A 25,703-nucleotide genomic window follows, 5' to 3' on the forward strand; every position below is an offset into this window, starting at 1 on the left:
GGTGCTTGCGGATCACTTCGTGCCCTTTTAGGATCCAGAATTGGCGTCGTAGTTCTGCCAGAATGCGTTCTGCGCCGGGATGGTGGAGCCTTTTGTCACAGTTTGGAATGAGTAACTTTGTTAGAGGATGTCCTGGTTCCATAACGATTGGATGGATGGTTTCAGCTTCAAGATCCGTGGCTCGTCGAAGACACCCCCCAACACGGACGAGGCCAGTTTCTTGCTTGTACTCCGGCGCAAGGGAACTGAGTCTGCTTACTGAAGGGGGTGGATGAAGCACCTTGAGGGCCTTAACTTCAGCTGGGAAGGAATCAGCTTGGGCTTGGACTAACAAGGCCCTCTCTGCGCTGATGGAAGTCTGAAGATTTGATTTGAGTGTCTGTGTTAGCCGCCCAATGACGGGAGTGCACGGTAGCTTTGACCAGTTCTGTCCAGGTTGAGAACTGGCTAGTGTCGGGTAGCTGGAGACGAGGTAGCTCGGTGACTGCTCCGATGAAGCTACTCCTCTTGAGCTCGCTTTTATCCAATGCGGCAGCGGTATTGGGTGTAGTTGGCCAACGATCTGGAAGTTCTGACAGAAAGTTAGGTCCTAATTCCTTTAATGTGAGGCCTCTAGTGATGTGATCTGCAAGGTTGCGGGGTGAATCAACATACCTCCAGTTTGCCAGGTCGCTCAGCATTTGGATTTCCGCTACCCACGTTCCAACAAACACTTTATAGCGGCAGGACACAGATTGCAGCCAGTGGAGTACAGTGGTAGAATCGGACCAGCACACCACTCGGTCAATGGGGATGGTGAGTTCGGTCTCAAGCAGCTTGACGAGTTGCGCTTTGGTTAATGCTGCACTGAGCGCAAGACGAGGCATAGAAAGGCATTTCTTGGGAGCAACCCTGGAGCGGGCCAGGACGAAGACAATCTGGACATTACAATGGTCGTCAATTGTTCGTAGGTAAGCGACGAGTCGTAGGCCCTCTCCGATGCATCGCAGAAGACGTGAAGCTGCCTGGTAGTTGTGTAGGTATCAGCATTTGGGGGCGTGTCGGCCCTGGGAAACTGCACTTGAAGGAGGTTGGGAAACTCGACGACCCAGGTAAGCCACCGACTTTTAAGCTGTTCATGTTCTATGGGGTTGTCCCAGCTCAGATCCTGCTTCCAGAGATCTTGGATGAGAACCTTGCTCTAGATGTAAACGGAATAATGAAGCCCAATGGATCGTATTGGCTTGCTAGAATTTTTGTACAGGATTCTCAGTGTGGGCTGAAGAGGCTCCAGTGAGCGGTGTTGATAGCCCATGGTGTCGTTGAGATAGTTCCACTGTAGGCCTATTGTGGGCTTGTCCAGGTCGTGACTAACATGGGACAACCACAGGCTGCGCATGCCTTGCGGCTAGTATCGCCGGCGGCGTCAGAGGTCGAGGACGACGTTCGTGCCGTACCATCGCGTGCTTCACGTAGTGCACATCGTCCACAAATTGACTCGACGGAGTCAAGTGATGAAGACCGCGGCGCTGGTGTCACACATGGTGCCCATCGCCCACAAACGGACTCGAGTCGAGCAACAAAGACCGCCACGGGGCTCCGCGTGTCTCACATGCGTGACTTCGCCCACGCAGCTTACAGATTGCTTCGCCGGAGACTTCCATAGTGAAGACGAATTTGAAGCTGATTTGGATCCCGACTTGTCTGACGAGTATGTGCCTTCGGACAATGGTGAAGGCAGCAGAGAATCCTCACCAGACCCCACTGAACGAGGAGGTAAGTGCTCGAAAGTTCCCATTAAAAATGTGGTTACCCCTCATGCAAATATTGTACATATCATGCATCTTGCGGGCAAAATATGTAGCGTAAATGTGCAGTTATACGCGAGAGTAACTAAGCAAGCCTGTTGCAACAATACTGAATGGTGTGGTAATCATATATATTTTCTAAAATTCACAGATTTTGTATCCCGCAGCAAAAAAGTTCCGCCTTGCGTTGTTGGTGTAAAGAAAGGTAAATAAAAGTATGACACTTCACACTCCAGCAAGAAAATGCAGCAATAAAATAGATATTCCCAATTGTTTATATTTCTGTTTTTTACAGGCTGTGCATCAGGAAGCAGTGGTTCTCATTCAAGATGGCATCAAACTGGATGGCAACCAAAGAACATCCCCTTTACAGCAACTCCTGGAGACCACCTACTGTTGCGGAACAAAAATAATTTTTCGGGCTCAGTTTCATCACAGGATTTGTGAAAAAAAACACCCTTGCGATGTACTGGTCTGCACATAATTTACATACAAACCCTATTTTTGGTCAGACAATGGCAAGGAACTGATATCAAAACATTTTGAGGTTCCTCCATTTCAATACGGCGACATCATTTGACGCATCCGATAGACTGTTCAGGGTCAATCAGGTGCCTAATTACCTGCTGGACAAATTCAAGACACTGTACCAACCAAACAAAGACATTGGTATGGATGAGGGGATGATGAAGTGGCAGGGGCGCCTTTCCTTTAGGATTTATAACCCACAAAAAACAGTCAAATATGGCATAAAAGCATACATACCGTGTGACTCTGAAACAGGCTACTGTTTCAATTTGCAGCCATACAAAGGGGAGGCTTGTACGATTACCAACATTGTGTCATTGCTTCTTGACCGCCTCAATGGACATGGATACACCCTCTATATGTACAATTTTTATAATTCGGTGGGCATGTGCACAAGGCTTCTTGAGGAAAAGACTCATGTGTGAGGAGAGCCACAAATTATAAAGGAAGCCACAAAGAGCACCTTGGGACCAGGGGGAAGACTTGCCTGCCATAACGGCAATGTGTTGGTGATTGCATGGCAGGACAAGCGCATTGTGAAGATGGTAACCACCTGCCACAATGATCAAATGCAGAAGGTTACCACAGTACGTGAGGACACAGGACTGTGTGTCTGACGTGCTCCTCTGCAGCACGGGAGCGCCGTAGGGAACTGTTCTGGCTCCCTTCCTGTTCACCCTCTACACCTCAGACTACAAATACAATTCCACAACCTGTCACCTGCAGAAGTTCTCTGATGACTCTGCGATTGTCGGCCTCATCACTGACGGTGACGATCGGGAGTAAAGAGGGGTTACGCAGGGGTTCGTGGACTGGTGTCAGCAGAACCGCCTCCAAATCAACGCTGTGAAATCCAAAGAGCTGGTGGTGGATTTCCGCAAGCGTCGGCACTCTCCACCTGCACCAGTGAATATCCAGGGAACAGACGTTGAGAGGGTCTCAACTTACAAGTACCTGGGTGTTCATCGGAACAATAAACTGGACTGGAGCGACAACACAGACGCTCTCTATAGGAAGGGTCAGAGCAGACTCTTCCTACTCAGGAGGCTGAGGTCCTTTGGCGTTCGGGGAACACTCCTCAGGAACTTCCATGACTCGGTGGTTTCATCAGTCATCTTCTATGGAGTGGTCTCCTGGGCAGGAGGCATCTCGGGCCGGGACAAAAAGAGACTGGACAAACTAGTGAGGAGGGCCAGCTCTGTTCTGGGCTGCTCCCTGGACTCTGTGGACTCAGTGGGGGGCAGGATGATGACGGCAAAACTGTCATCAATGCTGGACAACCCAGCCCACCCACTCAATGACATTCTGAGAACACTCCACAGCTCCTTCAGTGATAGACTGTTACACCCTCGCTGTACCAAAGAGAGATTTCGCCGCTCCTTCCTGCCGACTGCTGTCAGACTTTTTAACAAGAACATTGGGTCAGGCCTACAAACGGGAGGGCATTAGTGCAATTGTGCAGTCCTAGGATGCAATATACACTACTACTGTACTTTCAGCCAATGGTGCACTTAAATATTGACCAATGATGTATTTTGTTTACCATTACAGTATTCTTATAACAGTACTTCTATCACTGCAGTATTTCTACCATTGCAGGACGTTCACTATTACAGTACTTTTATCATTGCAGTACTTTTATCATTGCAGTATTTCCCATCATTGCGGTACTTTTACTATTACAGTACTTTCATCATTGCAGTATTTTTCTATCGTTGCAGTACCTTTACTATTACAGTACTTTTACCATTGCAGTATATTTTATCATTTCAGTACTCTTACCATTACAGTACTTCTATCATTGCAATATTTTTATCATTGCAGTATTTTCAATCATTCAGTAGTTTTTATCATTACAGCGTTTCCCCCTCTGTATAATGGACAGGCATTAGGAGTGTTTCCTTACAGTTAGATACGTTTATACTGTGTATATTTGCATGCTTTTTATGAATGTCTGCTGCTAATGTTATACATTAACGGCTACATTACGCCGCCGACTCTGTGTGATCTATATCTTGGCTGCTGTAACACCTCAAATTTCCCCATTGTGGGACTAATAAAGGACATCTTTATCTTTATCTTGACATGTGGAAGAAAGGTGAAAGGAGAAAGGTCAGCGTGATGAAGCCAGAGTGTGTTGTAGTTTACAACTCATGCATGAATGGGGTGGACAGATTGGACCAAAATACAGCTTACTACCCCTTTATGCGGAGGACCCTGAACTGGCCAAAAAAGTTTGCTGCTTTATTTATATCAGTTGAGCATGTTCAATGCTTATGTCATTTTTAAAGCCAGACACCCGAACAAGGCACACTCCCTTCTAGAGTTTATGATGAATGTTGCAGACATATGGACATCAAAGCCACGCATCATGGCGGAAGTGAATGTTGAGGGTGCTGTGGTTGAGGGAAAAAAATACTCGGGCCGCTTACAAATCAGATCCACCAATTCGGCTTGCCCAGCCTTTGGACAAGCACAAGATTGCATATTTGTCACGGACCAGCAAAGCCAGACAACAGAGGAAGTGTCGGGTCTTTTTGCGCAAAGACAAGCGGAGTGCGACACAAATGTGGTGTGAAATATGTTGTGTGCCCTTGCATCAAGGCAACTGTTTTATTTTATATCACACAAAAAAAGTATGTATAAATGCTAGAATGGAAGGGACATGCACGTGCACGCACTTATACATGCACACACACATGCGCACTTACACATTCACACACACTGATGTCTTTCATTTTTGTACATAGTTCAACAGTTTAAAACAGTTCATTTCAACAGTTCAGTCGTTTTGTGTTATGTGCAAATAAACATATTTTCTAAAAAACACGTTTTTTTGTGCTTTTTTTCCGTTATTTTATGGAAAGCACACATTATTTAGATGTTTCAGGTGTCATAATAGCCATAAATAATAGTGCCAAAGTTCTAATTATGGTCGAAAAGCATCCGTTCACAAAAAGCTAATTTTCTCTGTTTTTTTCCCAGAAATGAGAGTTTTCATGAAATGTAGCTATTTTGAAATGCCGATTGCTCAAGAATGGAAAAAGACACAAACTTTTTTTCTGTTGAAAGAAGAGAGTCTCATCTTTCTTTTGGTGTGCTCCATGTTTATATAGAATTAGAATACAATATTCTGTGGGCCTTGCAATATCACTCAAAACCCAGGAAAACGCTGGGATTGAGCGGGGTTGCTCCAGTAAAAATGCCTGGTATTTAATGAGTTGAAAACAATACAGACCTTGCCGTTATGGTGTACAAGGTGGTGCGGGATGTACCAGGATTCTGTCAACCTGCTTGCTTCTTCAGCTGTGGTCTTTGCCACATAGCCTTCACCTTTCAGTTTCTGGATCTCAGCACAATAGATGGCAGCTTTGGATGGGTCTTTGGCAAGTCTACGTTCAAGTGCTGCAAAGACTTGGTAGTGCTGCTTCCTTTGGAGCATGAAGTGGAATGGGTGGAGAGCGATGGAGGAGAGGCGTAGCATAGCGTGAGATTCCTCTTGTGTCAAGCCGGATTGTAGCGGTTTGGAGAAGATTGAGTGCTTGTTGGTCGAATTTAGACCTCGTAACTGCTTTCTCACAGTAGGGTAGAGTGTACAGTTGCCAGAGGTGCTGCACATGTTGCAGTAACTCTGCATTTACAGAAGCTGTAGCAATATGCAGACACTGAGCTGGACTGTGACAGCTCTGTAATGGAGTCATGGGACTCTGCCAAGGCGTGTACAGACTGCAACAGGACCATCTGGTGGAGCATGGATGGTTGGCTGCACTAGAGTGATGAGTGATGAGATGGCACATATCGGAGCCAATGAGGATAAGTGGATGCACATGGTCAACAGCCTGTAGTGGGATGCCTCCGAAGTGCCTATGTACCAGTTGAAGAGTAGCGATGGGGTAGCTGTGCTCAGCAAAGCATAGTTTGTCAGCAGAGAATGCGTTGCAGATGAGGTATTTCTCATTAGGACTGGAGAGAGGGGGCACTTCAAAGGCGACAGTAAGGCCCTCCAGATGTTTTATGTTGTGGTGTATTGTCTGAATGGGAAGGGTTTCCGGCAATCCTGGTAGCTTGAGGAACCGGACAACTTGAGACAAAACGATCGTCCGTTCCGAACCGTCGTCGAGGATTGCGTATGCCTGCTTGCCGTGATGAATGAGCTTTTAGCATCACTCGATGTGCACGATTGGGTTGGTCAAGATAGACCTTTGTGGAAGCTGGGTTCACCACCAGGACGTTTTGCGGATGGAATCGCGGAGGACAGTGAGGTGTCGTTCTTGGCAGACCTTACAAGGACGTTTGAGGTTGTAGTTCTCAGCGAGGTGGCTGTGACCGCATTTCCAGCAGCGGTTTCCATCCTTGATCCATTGGCCGATCTGAGTGGGGGTGAGCTTCTTGAAATTGTTACAGGAGTTCAGGTAATGATCTAGTCACAGTGAGGACAGTAGGGCTGTGGCTTGGAAGCTGACTTCTGCTTTGCAGGCGTGGGACGAGGAGTCTCTTCATTCACAGTTAGAACAGACGTGGACTGCTCCTTATGAGTAGTTGAGCTAGACTTCTTTGTAGTTTTAGCTGTCTTGCTTGGCTCAGCCTGGTAGAAAGCTGCGGCACGGCTGGAGATGTGTTTGGCTTGTGATTTGAAGTGGAGCCATGCAGCAAGATCAGGGAGCGTGTAGGTTTGGTCAGAACATGATTGTAAGATCCTCTTTTGAGACAATACTCCACTAAGCTGTCACCGTAATAGGGAGGCAATTTACTCAATAGCCGGTCGACGTGCGACCCGCACATGAGTTTAATGCCATTGTAGCCTTCAAGAGTTCTCAGCATGCCCACAAGAGATTGGATGGAGAGAGCGAAGGAGTCAAAACTGTTGGCATCACTTATCTTGAGTGCGGGCGAGTTCAGGATGGCACCAAGCTGTGATTGGATGAGCTGCCTCGGTTGACCGTAATTATCTTGTAGTGCGTTGAGGGCAGCTGTCTATGGGCTTGTGTGGTGCATATATGCCTTGGCGAGTTGGAGAGCACTAGGTAGCTTCAAGTGACTTAGTAATAATTGATACTTATACTGCTCACTCAGATGGGTGTGGTTGTTGAGTAGAATGTCCAATGTCATCTTCTGCAGAGCAAAGTCACTCTCACGACCGCTCTCGAACACTGGAAGCGTGGGCTTTGGAATTCCAAAGGCAGAAGCGATCAGAATATCTGCTCCGAGTTGTGGCTCTCGACCAGGTTAGGGGGCAGATGCTGATGTAGTAGCCTGGATGGGAATGGAAGAAGCTCAAGGCTGCTCCCATCCTTGGCCTGTCTGCTGGAATGACGGGCCGTGAGTCATATTAAGTTGCTCACTTTGTATTGGAGCAGCCGCTCCATCATGGATCATTGTGGGCGCTGCCGTAGGTAACGGGTGTGCTGCAGCAGCTGTTTGAGCTAGATTGGGGGATTGTTGTTGTTTGCCCATTGTTGGATATGAGTTGGAGTGAGGAAGGGCAAAGTTGCCTGGTGCAGGAGTAGCCGGTGAATCGACTGATAGGTGCTCGATGTGGTGCTGATAGAGCTGAGCATTGATGTGACCTGCTGAGCAATTTCCACATGCGCTCTTAATAGTTGTATTCTGCGTGTTGTGACATGTCTTAATGTATCCGTTGCTACACAGTTGCTATGGTCCTTTTATGCCCTGTCCTTTTATGATGTCATATCGGCTTGATGCTTTGAGTCTTTAAGATCAAATTACTCAGTGACACATCGTCAGTACGTCAAGCTTTCTTCGTGTGAGGATGTCAGCCATCTTCCATGTGTTCTAAATCCAGGCCTGCTTGTTATTACTTGGAATTTTTGTATATAAAGACTTTTACTTCGCCACTTCCGTCTCCTGTCTGCTTCTGGGTCCAAACCCCACTCCTCATGTGACACTGCGGCTTTGTTCGGGGGGTTTGCTAACAGCCTCCTTTGTTTGTATGTCTTCCTCTTGTGTTGAGCAGCTTTGACATGAACGTGTAGTTGCTGGAGCTCGCGCTCAGCATCTGCATCTTGGGCCAGCTGTCCCTGAAGATTAACAAGTTGAAGTTGTTTAGCATTCTCATCCAGAATTGCCGCTTGGATTGGAGAAAGTCCATCTTGTGGGTAGTGACCAACGGAGTAGGTTGTGTGCGTCTCTGAGTATGAACTGGAGTTGGTTACAGAGCTGTGGGTTTCTCCTTTAAATACTTCTGAGCCTGAACGGGATGAAGTGATTGGAGGATGTGAGCCGTGGACTGAATAACCAACTTTATAGTCCATTAGATGAGGGGGCAGACGTGATTCTCTGCTGGGCCTACTGAATGTCTCTTCCGTAGTTGCTGCAGGGTCCATAGTGGTTTAGCTTTGCTTCAATCTGGATTGAAGGACCAATTTTGTAATGCAGTGTTGTCAACATTAGATTAGAAATTACTCTGACTAAAGCAGGCAGCATGGACCGTTGACTCCGGTCAGAGAATCAGGACACTGAAATATCTTGAATGCTTTAATGCCAACAGATAGAGTCACATGTAATTGGAATGGTATGGATACGTGTATTAATGTGTGAGTGCGTGTCCGTGTGTATGCATGTGGGTGCGCATATATGTGTGTGTGTGTGTGTGTGTGTGTGGTCTGAAACAGAAGGAAACAATATGTCCGAATTAGTATGAATATAGACTAAAAGTAAACATAAATCCACATTTACATTACAATGGTATAACAAGGGCTACAAGATGGCGGCGCGCATAGACGCAGCGGCTAACAGCTCTCCCTCCCAGTGCTCCTTATTACTTTTTATTAGTGTTTGCTTGCTCTTATTGGCACCAACTGAGGCACAACATCGATATACCCGCCAGGACATCGTGGACATTGGATATCGATGCGAATTAACCATCACAGAGGAATTTTGCTATGATCGCAAAATTCCGGACGAACTGGCGAGGCTGCCCGGCTCACCGTGGCTTGTCATCGGGACCGGGAGGCGGCGCAGGCGACGCAGAGAGAGGAAGCAGAAGCGGGGCTGCAGGTCCGGTGTCTTGCAACGGCTGCGGCGGCAGCCCCACAGGCAACCACTGCCGAGTCTGTACCTCACCAACGCCAGATCCGTGGTCCACAAAATCGACGATCTGGGATTACAAATCCTGGGGAACCGCTATGTGAGGGATAGCAGTGTGATCGTCGTCACGGAATCCTGGCTGCACGCAGACGTCCCCGACGCTAGCATCCAGCTGGCCGGGCGCTCGCTACATCGCGCGGATCGGACGAGGGACACCGGTAAGAGGAGGGGCGGGGGGCTCTGTGTTTACGTGCATGAGAACTGGTGCGGCGATAGCACGATCGTCGAGAAGCACTCTTCCCCCGACATCGAGTTCATGTCCGTTAAATGCCGGCCTTATTTTCTCCCGAGGGAGCTAACGGTCGTGATTGTCACAGCTGTTTACATCCCTCTCGACGCTAGCACTAGCACGGCGCTCTCGCTACTCGCGTGCGTCATCAATAAACATCAGCGGGCCCACCCTGATGGCGTTCACGTAGTAGCGGGAGACTTTAATAAGGCCAATTTAAAGACTGTACTCCCAGAGTTTCACCAGCATGTCAAGTGCCCAACGAGGGGAGACAACACTCTCGACCATGTGTACTCGAACATCAAGCACGCATACAGAGCCCTCCCACTCGCCCCTCTCGGCCAGTCAGACCACCTGTCCTTGCAGCTCGCACCTGCGTACACCCTTCTCAGACGCAGATTCAGGCCCACCACAAAGACTGTGAAAACCTGGCGTGACGACGCCATGAGTGAATTACAGGACTGCTTTCAAGACACAAACTGGGACCTCTTTGATCATCAGGACCTTGATGTCTACACACATTGTGTACTGGACTACATCAAGTTCTGCATGGATACTGTGTCCCTACACAGGACTATACGGACCTTCCCAAATGCGAAGCCCTGGATGTCCAGCAGGGTTCGCGCTCTCCTCAAGGCCCGGGACGCTGCCTTCAGGTCAGGCGACAAAGCCCAGTACAGGGTGGCCCGTGCTGACCTGAGCAAAGGCATCAAACTGGCCAAGGCAATCTACAAGGGGAGGCTGGAGGCCCACCTTGCCAGTAACAGACCACGGGAGGTGTGGCAGGGTCTACGGAGCATCACCAACTTCCGTGGCGGCAGCACGACCTCTGTAGACCCGAGTGCATCGCTGGCAGAGGAGCTTAACTGCTTCTTCGCTCGCTTTGACTCGCCCCAACCGTCACTCCCCCGCACTTCATGCTCCAACTCCCCCCCACTCATCGTAGAGGAACACGATGTGAGGCGCGCGCTCCTGGCGGTTAACCCCAGAAAAGCTACTGGACCCGACGGAATACCAGGCAAGGTCCTCAGAGCATGTGCCCACCAACTGGCACATGTTTTCTGCAGGATCTTCAACCGCTCCCTGGCTCAAGCAGTCATCCCCTCCTGCTTGAAAACTTCCACCATTATTCCTGTCCCCAAAAAGTCACCAGCCGTCCACCTGAATGACTACCGTCCTGTTGCTCTCACACCAGTCATCATGAAGTGCTTCGAGAGGCTGGTTCTCCAGCACATCAGGGACTGCCTTCCTCCCACTCTGGACCCCTACCAGTTTGCATACCGGGCTAACAGATCCACTGAGGACGCCATCGACACTGCTCTGCATGTTGTGCTGGGCCACCTGGAACAACAGCAGAGCTATGCAAGGATAATCTTTGTGGACTACAGCTCGGCATTCAACACGATCATCCCAGACATCCTCGTCGCCAAACTGGACATTCTCGGCCTCCCTGCCCTCACACGCATCTGGATTAAGGACTTTCTGACCAACAGACCCCAGACTGTGTTGCTCGGCCCCTACACGTCCTCCACCCGCATGCTGAGCACCGGTTCCCCTCAAGGATGCGTGCTGAGCCCTCTCCTGTACGCCCTCTACACCTACGACTGCAGCCCGGCCCACGGCAACAACACCATCGTCAAGTTTACTGACGACACGACAGTGGTCGGTCTGATCTCGGAAGGTGACGAGACAGCCTACAGAGAGGAGGTAAAGAGACTGACAGCTTGGTGCAAGGACAACAGACTGCACCTTAACACTGCAAAAACAAAGGAGATTGTCGTCGACTTCAGGAGGAACAAGACGGTGCCGCCCCCCCCTCTGCATCGAAGGCGTGTGTGTGTTCAAGTTCCTGGGAGTACAGATCTCCGACGACCTTTCTTGGACTCACAACACCACAGCAGTGGTAAAGAAGGTCCGCCAGCGTCTGCACTTTCTGAGAGTCCTCAGGAAATTCAACCTGGACAGGAAGCTGCTGCTGGCCTTCTACCACTCGTCCATCGAGAGCCTGCTGACGTACTGTGTCTCCACCTGGTACAGCGGCTGCACTGAGGCGGACAGAGTGAGGCTCCAGAGGACAGTCAAAACAGCGCAAAGGATTATTGGCTGCCCTCTCCCCTCACTATCGGACATCTACACCGCCCGGTGCCTCAGAAGGGCTCTCAACATCGTCAAAGACAATACCCACCCAAACTCACACCTGTTCGACCTGATGCCCTCTGGCAGGCGCTACAGATGCATCAAATCGAGGACCAATAGACTGAGAAACAGTTTCTTTCCGAGAGCCATCTCCATTCTGAACTCTCACACACACACGAGAACACCCTTACCTTGCAGAACAGCATTGTGATGTGTTTTTATATGCACTATTCAGTACTAAATTCCATTGCACTCTCTTATTTATTTATCTAATTTATATATTTGTCTGTATTATTGTTGTATTGCACTGGAGAGGGGAGCCCTCTAATCTCGTTGCACACTTGAGTACAATGACAATAAAGGGATTTCTAATTCTAATTCTAATAGCGCTCTGATGACGAGTACAATACGGCAATAATAGCGCCGGCCGGGTGCTGTAACGACACTGTTCTATTTTTGGCACTGACTAAATGAGGCAATACCCGCGGCAAAAGTTGTCGAAATGAGAAACATTTAACACATATTTGAACGCATATGTGGATAATACTTGACACAGCAGGAAATACTTACTTTTTATCAGTTAACGCACACCAACAGGTGCCACAAGAGGAGCGGAAGTGTTACCTTATTATAAGACCTGTCCAAATATCAGGTCAAGGCGGAACTAAACTTTGGTTTGGCCCAAGTCTTTCTGACAGTGTACCTACTGTTTATCATACAGCTCTGGGATGTTCACTTGAGAGAAATACGTGCGCCACGGCATTTTATACCTTTTGCCGAGTGTGCGGATCATTTTTTTTTTAAACCCCTCTTTCGTGTGACGGTGTTGAGTTGCTTGCACGTTGTCTTTCGCCACGTGAAAAGTTACAGCATTTGTGATTTGTCAATGCTGTTTGGACTTCTTATCATAAGGTGTTGCAGTCGCAAAAGCTTCTGTAATTGTTTTTTGAGTAGATGAGGTTTCACCTTAGGTCCCACTAATGAGTTTGAACTGGTTATTCAGTGGCTCGTAATAGCAATTCAAATGGTCGGACAGGTTTTCTATATAACCTTGTGTTGCAGCAACAATGGTGAGGCACTGTCGGCAGCGTTTTTTTTTGTGTGTTGTATATTTCTTTTTATAGCCGAAATAATTCCATATTTTGGTTGTTGACTTTCTTTTGGGGATGCAATCTACTGCCGCTTCTGCTGCCGTCTCCTTCTGTTTTCAGGGCAGACTGCAGTGGCTGTGAGAGTGGAGGCAGGGCGGGGGTGTGATCATTAATTAGCAGGGGGGGGTGAGCAAGACGGTCCTGTGTAGACTCTACAGTGTAGAGTCTACACTGTACAGCATAGTGTTGTGTGCTGCTTTTAGGAAACAAACCAAAAGTTTCTGTGTTCTAAAAAAAAAAAAGAAACATCACACGTCCTACGCTGTGACTGTTGTGCATGCGCACATCATTATCGCAATGTTCAAACGGCATATCGTGCAAGTCTAGTATTTTCTCATCGAAAATGAAAACAGCAAAGGTTTTTCCGATATAAAGTGTAGATAAACATCAACTCATAAACTACAGACCAATATCATTGTTGCCACATTTTTCAAAAATTTTAGAAAAACATTTCTCAAATCGACAACTTTAACGATAAGCATTATCTTTTAAGTGAGACTCAATACGGATTCAGAGAAAAAAAGATCCACCTCTATTGCAGTAATGGAACTTCTCGAAGATATTGCTACTAGTATAGATAAAAAAGAATTTACTCACAGGATTTGCATTTAGTTAAAAAAGGTTTTTGACACCATAGATCATAATATATTGATGGATAAATTAGAGACATATGGTATAAGGGATTTGGCATATAAATGGATAAAAAGTTACCTGGAGGATAGAAATCAGTCTGTACAATTAAACAATGTAAAATCGAACCTGTTGAAAACAACTCACGGGGTTCCCCAAGGGTCTGTGCTTGGTCGCAAATTATTTATACTATATTAATAATGATATCAGCTGTTGCTCTAAAGCACTTAAAAATCCCATTTGCTGTTGCTCTGGAGAAAATCTCGAGCACCTTCTGATTACTGTGGAAAATGAATTAAATTAGTTAAAAAAGTGGTTTGATGCAAATAAATTGTCCTTGAACTTGAATAAGACAAAGTTCATATACTTTGGTACCAGTCAAATTAAACACCAGGTCAAGATTATTGTCGATTCCATGGAAATAGAGTAAATGAAATTAGAGAATGCAATTCCTGGAGAAATTATGCATGAAGCTGGAATTTTTTAGTGGAAGGATGTGGAATGATACTGAATGACAATTAAGGATTTTGAATGACAATGAATGATTTTGAATAATACTGAATGACACTGAATGATACAAAAATTACTGGGAATGGGCTAATCCAAGATGGGGCCGCCCTGTGGTGGAGGCTAAGGTGCGAACATTCTACGTAAAGCTAAGGAACATGTCCAATAAGGCTGCCGCACTGTGTGGGCGAGCATCCTAGGTAAAGAGTGAACGAGGTGAAAAATTGTACAGGAGATACAGGAATGTGATGTGAATCACCAGAATATTTTGAATTTCTATTATGGCATAAATCTTTATATATAAATTATCTACCAGTGTAACTATATAATTATTTAATAAGTCATTTTCGGGGTAGGACTAGATAAGTGTTGTACTTCTTCCAACTCCCTTTGAACATGGAAACCAAGCTGAACTATGACATCAACTGATGAATTTCTTTCCCTTTCTTTTTTTCTTTCAATCTTGTTTTTTCCTTGTAATATGTTTATATGGTCAATAAATCAATCGATATGTCAATCAATCAATCAATAAATAAATCAAAGCTACAACGGATGACGATGCAACGGCTGGCCTGGAAAAACACTTTGTAACCAATGTAAATGTAGCAGCCAGATATACACTTGGACAGCGTACGCAGAGTGCTGATGAATCTGCATCCCAAGATATTACAGATTTGAGACCTCCGGCTCCACGGTGTAGTTTTGTGGAGATGGAGAGTGAAATGATATGTGATCAACTCATTTCAAATGTATATCTGAATGCAGTAATAGATAGGCTACTGCTGGAGGACAATGTTACACTGGAAAAAGCCCAGACAATCGCATGCCAGGTGAAGCAGCGGTGGAAAATTCCACGCTACTTCCCACATCAGGATTATCTCATACTGCACTAGTACATGCTGTCGGAGCAGCGCATCCATATGTGCGCAGGGAAAGAGGACAGCAGCAAAAGTCAAAAGCACCGGACCATGCTAAACAGACAAACCCTACTAACCAACGTGAACGTACATGCTACAGATGTGGGACCAATAAGCATTTGGCCAAAGATAAATCATGCCCAGTGAATTCAGTAATTTGTAAATCCTGCTCCAAAAAGGTTTAAAGGTGTGCAAATCGTTCAGTGAAGTGAAAGAAGTTGACAACTCAGAATTAACAGTGCTCTGCATCATCTGATAAGATCACTAGCACAGGTAACATAAAAGCTCCACCAAGACTCATGCCCTGGAGCTCATGGTAGATTAGGGCACTTCTGAATCAATTTTGCCTGAGAAAATGTACAAGCATTGTTTTGCCAACTGCCCACTTACTCAACCTAAATTCAAGCTAGTCACCTGCGCTCGCGGAGACCTACCTATAATCAGGTGTCTTTCAGCGACAGCTGCTATTGCAGGACAAAGTGATACGGTGCCAGCCTCCTTTTACATTGTTAAAGCAGCGTCACAATATAATACCATACAATACAACTTTATTTATAGAGTGCATTTAGCTGGAGTTGTAAAAAAAAAAAAGCGCTTTCCATATGGTGTAGTATAAATTTGCATGAAATTAGAACACACTGAAATGACCAAGGCCAGAAGGAACCAGGCAAGGTTGTTCATTTTTACCGGCCGGAAGGGAGGGACTCTGCCTCTCTCCCGCTCGCGACCTGTAAAAACGAACAACCTTGCCTGGTTCCTTCTGGCCTTGGTCATTTCAGTAAGCTCTCCCAAAAGCGTCAGGGCAGTTAAACCTGACACTACCCAAAGTTGTTGCTGATAATGGCCAAAACCGATTCGCCAATACTCGGGAGAACCTCCTTATAGAGGTGGGTGGGACCTGAGTATTAAAGAAGCCAGATATCTCAATTGGTCAAATCACATCCTCCAAAAATGACAAAGAAACAGCCTTGTATGAGTCCAACACTGTGGAACAAGGAACAAGTACAAAGGGGTCAAGTGTGCCGTTCGATATGAGAACACTGACTGTGGCAGCAATTTTATCAATGAAAAACTGCAAAAATGTATTGCACATTTTAGTTAATGGGTCGGAGCAAATCGGCTGTCGAGGCTTAAGTGGAAAATTAATAGTTTTAAATAGGTTTGCCTGAATTAGCCTTGATAAGTGATTTGATAAGAGACCTCCAGCTTGTCTTTTTTCCACCTGCATTCAGCTTTGTGGCATTTTTTTTTGCTGCAGGGTAAGACAACAGACTCTGCAAAAAATAATAATAAAACGTGCACTCCCCAAAGGAAACCACTCACAACATGTCTCGAACCAGCCATCTGATTTGCTAAGGCTGAAAGTCTCCCGGAATGATTTGCGGTACTCTTTTTGTGATATTTTTATTTCTTTTGGGGATATGAATGGCATGGGAGATGTTTTGTGTTAATTGTATGTCTTTGTTTCATTGTTTGCTTGTATGCTGTTCAGTGGATGTTAGGTGATAGTTTTGGTTTTGATTTAAAACTGTGACTGTAAGAAGTGTGGTGACTAGTCACATCCCTGCCCTGACATAGATGATCTCACCCTGTTCATATCAATGTGTCTCGCCTGCTGCTTTGCAAGCCAGCAGGCGCGAGCTAGCATGTGCCTGATAGTGCGGCCCGCCAAGTGTTTGTGTTTAATACAGAAATATTACACACAACTGAGACTGCACCCCTTCACTTGGTGTGCTCTATGGTCGTGAAAATATGGTACATTGAGTGAACACTCCTGGTGGTGACGGTTTGAGACAGTTGACAACAGAGTAGTATGTACGTGTGGGAGAAAGCTGGATAAAAGGGCAGTTTTCCACAATGTCCAAGTCTGTCTTATCATTAATGTAATTGCGAGCAAGAAACGTCACAGGTTACACAACAGACTCTGGGGGTAAAAAAAACACACTGCCCAAAGCACACTACTCACAACATCTCTCTAACCAGCCTGCAGTTGAGGGAGTCCCAGTGTGCTTTGCATCACTTGATACAAGTTTTGTGATAATTTTATTTCTTTTTGGGATATGAATGGCATCAGCCATACCTGTTTTGTGTTAATTGTATTTCTTTGTTCCTTGACTTATTCATTTTTCAGTGTTTGCTATTATGCGGTTTAGTTTATGTTGGGTGATAGTTTTGGTTTTTGATTTAAAACCGTGACTGTAAGGAATGTGGTGACTGGTGAGATCCATCCCCCGAAATAGAGTCATCACATACTCTGAATGGCAATGTGGCTGACCTACTGCGAGTTGAGTTGTCACAAAATCTAGTGAGACAACTCGGCATGAAAGCAGATCCTTGAGACTATGTAAAATTTCTTCATTCAACCTATGGATTTGTTGAGAATCGGAAGGAAATACTGAAATACAGGAGAGAAACACTCTAAATTCTGACAGGGGTTGAAAGTGCTACTCACCACTGCTATACAGAGCACTGGCGCTACCAGTACAGACGCTGACAAACACTTGTTGGGACAATTTCAATGTGGATTTTGGGATCAAGCTCTCATACTAGCCTTGCAAATAGATTTTAGATCAGAAACACCTCCTATTTTCTCAGATTTCCTACTGCTGAAGTTTAACTGAAGACAGTTAAACTTGATTGCATGCAACGCCATATTGGCAACACGAAAAGTAGGACATATGTAAATATGCAGCAAGTACCCGAATTGGATGGAGAAGTGCATGAATGCAATGAACTTGCGTGAAGTCTTAGTCATTCTTGATCACCTAATCATTTATTCTGCACTCTTGAGGAACACGAGGACAGATTACTCAGAGTACTCCACAGACTAAAGAAATTTGGCTTAAAGCTTTCAGAGAAATGCTAATTTTTCAGGACATCTGTCAAATATCTCGCTAATGGAGTCGAAACTGATCCCGCCAAGATAACTGCACTTACCACCTGGCCGAGGCTGAACAACATCAAAGAGCTTAAATCTTTCCTTGTTTTTTCAGGATATTACCGAAGGTTCATAAAAGATTATTCCAAACTTGCCAGACCAGTCAATGACTTGACAGCAGGGCAAAGCGAAGGTCAACCTCTTCTAATTCCAACTCCAATGAAAAGGGACAGCCGCTTGTGAAGACGCATTCAAAGCTCTCATCCAAAAACTCACCACAGATCCTGGGTTTGTTGATCCGAAGAAACCATATATTGTACTCATGTGATGGGAGCATACACGGCCTCGGTGCAGCCATTTATCAGAACAAGAAGGTACACTGAGAGTCATTGCTCATGCAAGTAGAGGTCTTTCCTGCTGTGAGCGAAGATACCCAGCCAATAAGCTTGAGTTTCTCTTTTTGAAGTGAGCGATCACAGAGAAATTCTTTAATTATCTCTATGGACTAAAGTTTACCATAGTGACTGACAATAACCCGTTGACATATGTTTTAACACCTTCAAAACATGATGCATCAGGACACCATTGGTTATCTATTGGTTGGCTAGTATTGACTTTAACATTCAGTACCGAGCTGGAAAAAGGAACCGAGAGGCTGATGGACTCTCAAGACGGCCACATCTTCACAACCTAGACACATCGGATTCCAATTCTGTAGATGAGGATGATCGAATCACCAGGTTGATTGCTCAGTTTCTGTAGAATGACAAAGCGCTTAGTTTCCCTGGTCAGTTTGTCAAAAACATCTGCATATTTCAGCATCCCCCAAAATAAAGCCACCTGAGATGGTCGAGTGTTTGGCCATGGATGCTTCAGCCATACCCGGAACCTCGTGCACTTCGTTTCTGTACTTTACCGTAAATGTCACTTGAAGATTGGGCAATTGTGCAATGACAAGATCCAGCTATTAGAAGAGTAATTGACATTTTGAAAATAGGAAAACATCTCTCTTCCAAGGAAACCCGTGAAGTTCAGTTGATGTTGAGAATAATAGAACAGTTAACTTTGACTGATAATGTTCTAAGTCTCAAGCGTACCTTTCAAGGTAAGACCTCCCATCAGCTTGCCATACCAGAGGTCTACAGGAAGCAAGTACTTGTCTACATGATTCTGTTGGATACATGGGTGATGACAGGACTTTGGACTTAATTCATGCTCGGTTCTTTTGGCCTCATATGTCCCTGGATCTAAACGAGAAGATCGGACTTGTGAGAGGTGCATCAGGAGGAAAGCACAAGTCAAGAAAAGTGCTCTTTTGGTGAAGATCAAGACCACACGTGCATTGGAATTAGTCTGTATGGACTACCTTTCACTGGAGCTGGATAATAGGCAAAAAGAACATCTTGGTCAAAACTGACCATTTTATTAAATATGCAGTTCCAACAACAGATCAAAAACCCTATGGAATAACTTCTTTATCCATTATGGATTCCCAGAGCGGTTACACAGTGACTTTGAATCGGCTCTAATCAAGGAATTATGCTTGACAGTTGGTATAAAAAAGACACGTACTACCCCTTATCATCCATGTGGCAAACCTGTGGAGCAGTTTAACAGCACACTTCTTGAAATGCTGGGAAATATGGAAGAGTGTGAAAAATTCAGATGGAGGGAATTTGTACAGCCCCTTGGTCACGCATATAATTGCACAAAAAATTACACCACTGGGTTTCCACCCAATCAACTGATGTTTGGCAGGCAGCCAAATCTTCCCATTGACATTTCATGTGTTCTGAACATGGAGGGATCCAGCAAATTGTCCTATTCTGAATATGTCAAGAAGCTAAAGGGAAAGTCTAAGTGAAAGCTATCTTGTTAGCGACTAAGCACAGCTTGAAACGAGAGACAGAGTTCTTGTTGGAGTAAGAAGAAAACACAAAATCGCAGATTGCTGGAGTGTAAGCATCTATACTGTCATCAAGCAAATCAATGATTCCCCTGTGTACGTTGTTGTACCAGAACATACACAGTGACCTCAAGAAGTTTTGCACAGAGACTTACTTCTGCCATGTGGTTTTCTGCCATTTACCACTGAGGATGCTATATATACAAAGTCCAAACCACAAAGGATATGCTGAACTCTCCCAACACGCTTAAATTTGAGGATGAAGGACAACTATTTGAGGCTGGAGATGATGTTGAGTATGTCTCTGAATGTACCCCAGAGTTGGATGAGCCAGAAGTCATGCAAGTTGAACATGAACAGAACAATAACACAGACAGAGACAATCAGTTTGAATCAGCCCCTAAGACACTGAAATAAGTAGTCAACCTTGAAAGCACATTAAATCCTGATGCTTCAGTCTTTTCAACATAAGGAAGGTCAAATTCAAGGAAACACAAACGAAACTCTACCACTCACCTGCTAGCGAAAGTGAGTAACTTGAGAAAAACATCCTGGAGGTTCCAGTCAGTCACTCAAGTGAGTACAGTAGTCCCAAAAGTGGAGCAGGGAATTTACTGGAAGTGGTGAAGGAAGAGGAAAATGAAAAAGCTCAGGTCGAGTCAAGTGGTACTGATCCAAAAGAGGAAATAGGGTAAAGGAGGTCTACCAGAGAAAGGCTAGCTCCTAAAAGGCTAACGTATCCAAGCTTTCGTAACCCATTAGTGACTATTATACACTCCATTTTTGCGGGGTTAGATGATGCGTTCTCCCAATCCCTTTCTGTTGACAGAAACATTTCACAGGTCCAGGTGTTGTAAAACGCGCTGCATAAATAAAGTTGTATTGTATTTTAATTCAATTCCTTTATTATTGCATCGCCTGCTATGGCAGTTAGTGTCCAGCAGCGAGCAGAAGAAACTCTTCTCAGCCAAACGAGTAAGAAAGAGCAAGTGACTATCTCAACTATTGCAAGTCAGTCGTTTTAAAACAAGGGTCACCCGAACCTGTTTAGAGTTCTGCAGACAACTGTAAACAGAACAGCATTCTCCAGTGAGTTCGTTATTCGCCGTGATGCGCGGTGCTAATGACGCTAATGAAGCTAAGTCAGGCTGCGAGTTGAAGAAGCCATTTTGTCAATGTCTTCGTAGTTGACCTTGAATGGTCATTTGCTGCACATGTTGAAATGCAGTGAATTCACGTTAAGACCTTCATTTAAAACAAAAAACAATCGAAGGATTGATACATGTTTGCACTGACCAAGTTAAATGCATATTGAGTATGTGTGACGGAAAATTACTTTACATATATCTGTGTGGTTTTGTGTATTAGAGGTCTACATGATTGCTCAACTGTTAAAATTCATAATGATGAGGTTTAAACCGAATGTGAAACGCTACTTCGCTTGATAGAGAATAATAATTAACCCTGCTTATGCAGGTTGTTTTTTTTCTTGGTATACCTGATGATCTATAAGAGGGACTGAACCCATTTAGCATACTATTTTATTTTCTCAGAACTCTGAATTATTTTTTTTCTGTTTCTTTTCTATTTCAACCAGAGGTTGAGACAGAACAAAAGACACTGAGAGAAGTGAAAAGCGTACATAGTTATTGTTTTGAATAAATGTCGGCGATTATTATTTCCAAAAATGTAACAAGTCTATTTGGTTTTATTTCACCTATCTCCTTTCTCGAAAAAGTTCCTATAAAAGCACCTGTGCATTTACCAGTATTAAGTGTGCGACATAAGTGCAGCATAGATAATCCCAGTTGTTTTTAATATATTTATTTATAAGAATAATAAACTCTGGTTTGAGTAAAAGCCACAGCTCTATTTCCAGGAAAGCTTCAGGTTTTAGGGGGTAATTCAAAAGTCAACCATAGGTTTTAGAATGATGTTTTGCCACATGTTTTAGGTCTATATGGGCTAAATAAGCCATTCTGCTTAATATTGCATTTGTGAAATATGAATTAAGCATCAAAATTTACCCATTTTCATCAATCACAGAAGGCGGCCATTTTTCCACTTGCTGTCGCCTGAAAATTATATCACAATGCTCATGAGCTCAGGAAACTGTCACGGCTCACCTTTTTTTGGGTTTGTTCATGTGACGTTTGCAAGTGGAGTCCTAAGGCACTGAAATGTAATTTTCAATTGACAGCAAAATAACCATCCCTGAGATGAAAAAAAATGGTGAATTTTGCAGCTTAAAGCTATATTTCTCAAATACAATACAATTCAACTTTACCCAATAATAATCAGAATATGGTGTTCATCTTAACTCATTCACGACCAGCCTAGTAAAAAAAAAATTGATTTTGACGTATTTATCCGTCAATGGTATTGAATGAGTTAATGGGTGTGCCCAGAAAGTATTATTGAAATGACCATTTTTGACTCGATTTCCCCTTTACATCATAGCAAAAGGGTGTGAATATATCAGTGGGTGAAGGGCAATGTCAAATTTGATTAGAAATGCAGATAATCACATTACCAAATGCCTTTTTAACAGCAGTTCATCAAAATAATAGCCGTGAACCATAAATTATTAAGGCATTTTGATATTTAAGATAAATGTCTGCCGATAGTCATGAACAACACAAGTGTTGAAAGAAAAATTAAATTGTTAAAAGACCTTGGTAACCCATTCAGTGTGTCCAGTCAGAGTGTTTAGACAGGCACCGGCTGCCAAAGCCCAAACTTTCACAGTGAAGTCTGCAGAGCCGCTCACCAACATGTCCATCTCATCATTGTAGTCCACACTGAAAACTGAGCAGACACAAAGCAAATACTCAAATAAATAGATAAATATACATTCTATAATTTATGTGGCACAAACAAACCTAAAGTGACATGAAAGAAAAAAAAACATTTTTGCGTCCACCTCCCCGCAAATAACATTCCGTTTGCGATGAGATTTGAGATTTGTGTTTGCATTCCCTCGCGAAGATTGCAAAATAATGCAAGGGTTTTTCTTTTTCTTTTTTTTGCGAGGCAATGCTCTTTTTTTTTTTAAATGCACATTTACTTCCTTGTCATGTACTGGGAAAGCAACAAAAATGCAGCGTGTTCACCCATGGGCGAGTTAAATTGAATTTTCCTTTGAACTTGGCTTGAAATACAAAGACAGAAAATCAGTTTTTGATATTAAGCATGGTTTCCAAACAAAGGAAAGACATCTGAAGCGAGTGCTAAAAAAGAAAAAAAAGGGCATCTCTTGACCACAAGTGTTCCAAGTCCTTTTTGACAATACTGTATGCAACGTATTGTCGTCTCTCAAACATCCACGCATCAGAGGCTGGGGTTGCCAAATTGACCCGGGAGTACATATACCCGCATTTAAAGACCAAGTGTGAAGTAAACTTGAAAAAACATATTTTGAGTAATAAATATATTTTAAGAATACAACACAAACACAACACAAACGTCCTAGATTAATAGTTAGAGCCGTAGCAACGCCTTAACAACAAAAATGCCTTTGTTTTAGTCCAGTATTCCTCAGGAATGACATCACTCACAGAACCACGAACTGACAGTCACCATTGTACTGCATTGTTTATTACAATACAATACAAGACAACTTTATTTTTATACCGCATTTCACAACAGCTGGCGCTGTAACGAATTTTCCGGTGAGCTGCTCAACTGACATTGGTTTTGTGTTTTTGTGCGAGATGCCTCTGCGTGGAGTAGAGATGTATAGTTCGCATTCTGGGAAGCATATTTTTGAGCAGCTGAAACAAAAAAATAGGGCACGTAAATAGACCAATTTTGTTCTGGCACAGAGAGGGAATTTCAAGCCAATGTCGATGAGTGCTCTTTGCCAAGCACAAGCACTTTGTTCACTTCTGTTTTCTCAACCGTTTTGCTTATAATAAAGGGTTCACAAAAAGGCAGGTGTGATTACAATCCATTTTGAAAAACGAGTGTTATTGTGACAGCTTGTGTATGACTGACGGCTGTGATGCATGAGTGCGTATTGCGCATACAAGGGGCTGAGAGAATAAGCATGCGGGTGTTAAGTAAAGAGTTGAACAGCAAGTGTGTGTATATACAGTGAACCCCCGGTTATCGCGGTTAATGGGGACCGAGACCACCCGCGAAAACTGAAAATCCGCGAAGTAGCGTCGCACCTTCAAAAAAAAAAAAAACAAAAAAAAAAAAAACACTGTGTATATATATATATACTTCGCACCTATATATATATTTATATATATATATATTTATATATATATATATATATATATAAATATATATAGGTGCAAAGTAGCGGCACACCTTCAAAAATGCTTAAAAAAAAAATAATAAATAAATAAATAAAAAATATATATATATATATATATATAAAAATATACTGGTAGAGAGAGAGAGAGTGAAATTCATGTTATAACCAAAAAACAAATTATTATTAAAACTTATTATTTTTTTATTCCCCAGCCATTATTTTTGTATTTATTCAATTACTTATTTTTGTATTTATTTAATTACTTTGACTTTTACCTGCTGGTACGCCGTCCGGTGTGCCCTGTGAATGTTATGATCCTCCAGCAGAACTGGAGGATTGAACAGGACTCTCCAAACGCAGACCCGGGAAAAAAGGTGGTGATACAAATATATTTATTATCACAATATAGTCAGTGTCATCAGCGCGTCTCGCAGCAGCTGACGACATGGCGCAAGACGATCGCTGGAGGAACGCCCACACAGCTGAAAAAACAAAAACACACGCGGCATGACAGGCACGGATCATGACAGTGAAATGAAAGGTGGCATTCTTCATTTATTTATTTATTCATTCATAACTGACAGCCTCGCGCTCCGCCAGTGCCCGGGCGGAAGTTGTTTCTCTTCGGCTTGACAGCCACACACGCCGGCCGGTCTCCTTCGGAGCTCACGCACGGTCCCGAACGAAGCAAAATGTCGCCCCCGATCGTGTCCGTCGCCACCAATCGTGTCCGGGGGAACCTGTTCTTCTTCGTCCACTCTCTTCTTCGTCCACTCTCCTCTTCGGCGCACGCCCGCTGTCTAACCGCTTCAGCGCCTCCTTGCGCCGCTCGCCGAAACTACAATGCTCCCGAATATTTTTTAGACCCGCGAAGCACTGAACCCGCGAAAGGTGAACCGCGAAGTAGCGGGGGTTCACTGTATACCTAAAATATCTTACCAATGACAATGTAGGAAACCAACCCACTTTAACGTGTGGTCTCAGTACAAGCAGAATAAATGGAACTACCGTATTTTCGGGACCATCGGGCGCACTTAAAAGTCCCAAATCTTCCCCAAAACAAACGCGGTGCCTTGTAGTGCAACATGCCTATTATATGGACGGACAATTGACCATTAACCGGGATCCCTTTGTGGGATTTCAGAGTATATGTTAGCACACCCTGCTGGCCAAAGTCTGATATATCTATGCTTCGAATTGACTGTGAAAAATACATTATGTTAATACGATCTTAAGAGATGTTGCAAGGGAAAGCTGGACAAAAGGGCAGCTGTCCACAATGTCGTAGTCTGTCTTATCATTCATGTTATTGCAAGCAAGAAACATCACAGGTTTAGACAAAAGACTGCAAAAAAAAAAAAAAAAAACACCACTCCCATCTCTCTAACCTGATAAGGCTGATAAGATCCCAGAATGCCTCAGTCTGATAATCTCCCAGAATGCCTCTGTGTGATAATCTCCCAGAATGCCAAAGTACTGTTTTTGTGCTATTTTTATTTCTTTTGGTGATATGAATGGCATGAGAAATGCATGTTTTGTGTTAATTTTATTTCTTTGTTTCATTATTTGCTTGTATGCTGTTCAGAAATATTCATGGTTTTGATTTGAAACCATGACTCTAAGGAATGTGGTGATTGTCATCGACTTCAGGAGGAACAAGACG

The 25,703-nt window shown here is 44.1% G+C and overlaps 1 protein-coding gene across 4 annotated transcripts in view; it reads right to left on the reverse strand.

The window, feature by feature from the left end:
* fbxw2 (F-box and WD repeat domain containing 2) overlaps positions 1-25,703 on the reverse strand; it is a 152,824-nt gene that overhangs the window by 32,416 nt on the left and 94,705 nt on the right. For all 4 annotated transcript variants that reach the window (XM_088281388.1, XM_088281387.1, XM_088281385.1 and 1 more), the window contains one exon: positions 22,451-22,584. In XM_088281388.1, the coding sequence (XP_088137514.1) occupies positions 22,451-22,584 (134 nt within the window). The remainder of the gene's footprint in view (positions 1-22,450; positions 22,585-25,703) is intronic.

Source organism: Idiotropiscis lumnitzeri, chromosome 18 (genome assembly GCF_059441095.1).
Source record: "Idiotropiscis lumnitzeri isolate Australia: NSW breed Sydney's pygmy pipehorse chromosome 18, RoL_Ilum_1.0, whole genome shotgun sequence".
Lineage (NCBI taxonomy): Eukaryota > Metazoa > Chordata > Actinopteri > Syngnathiformes > Syngnathidae > Idiotropiscis > Idiotropiscis lumnitzeri.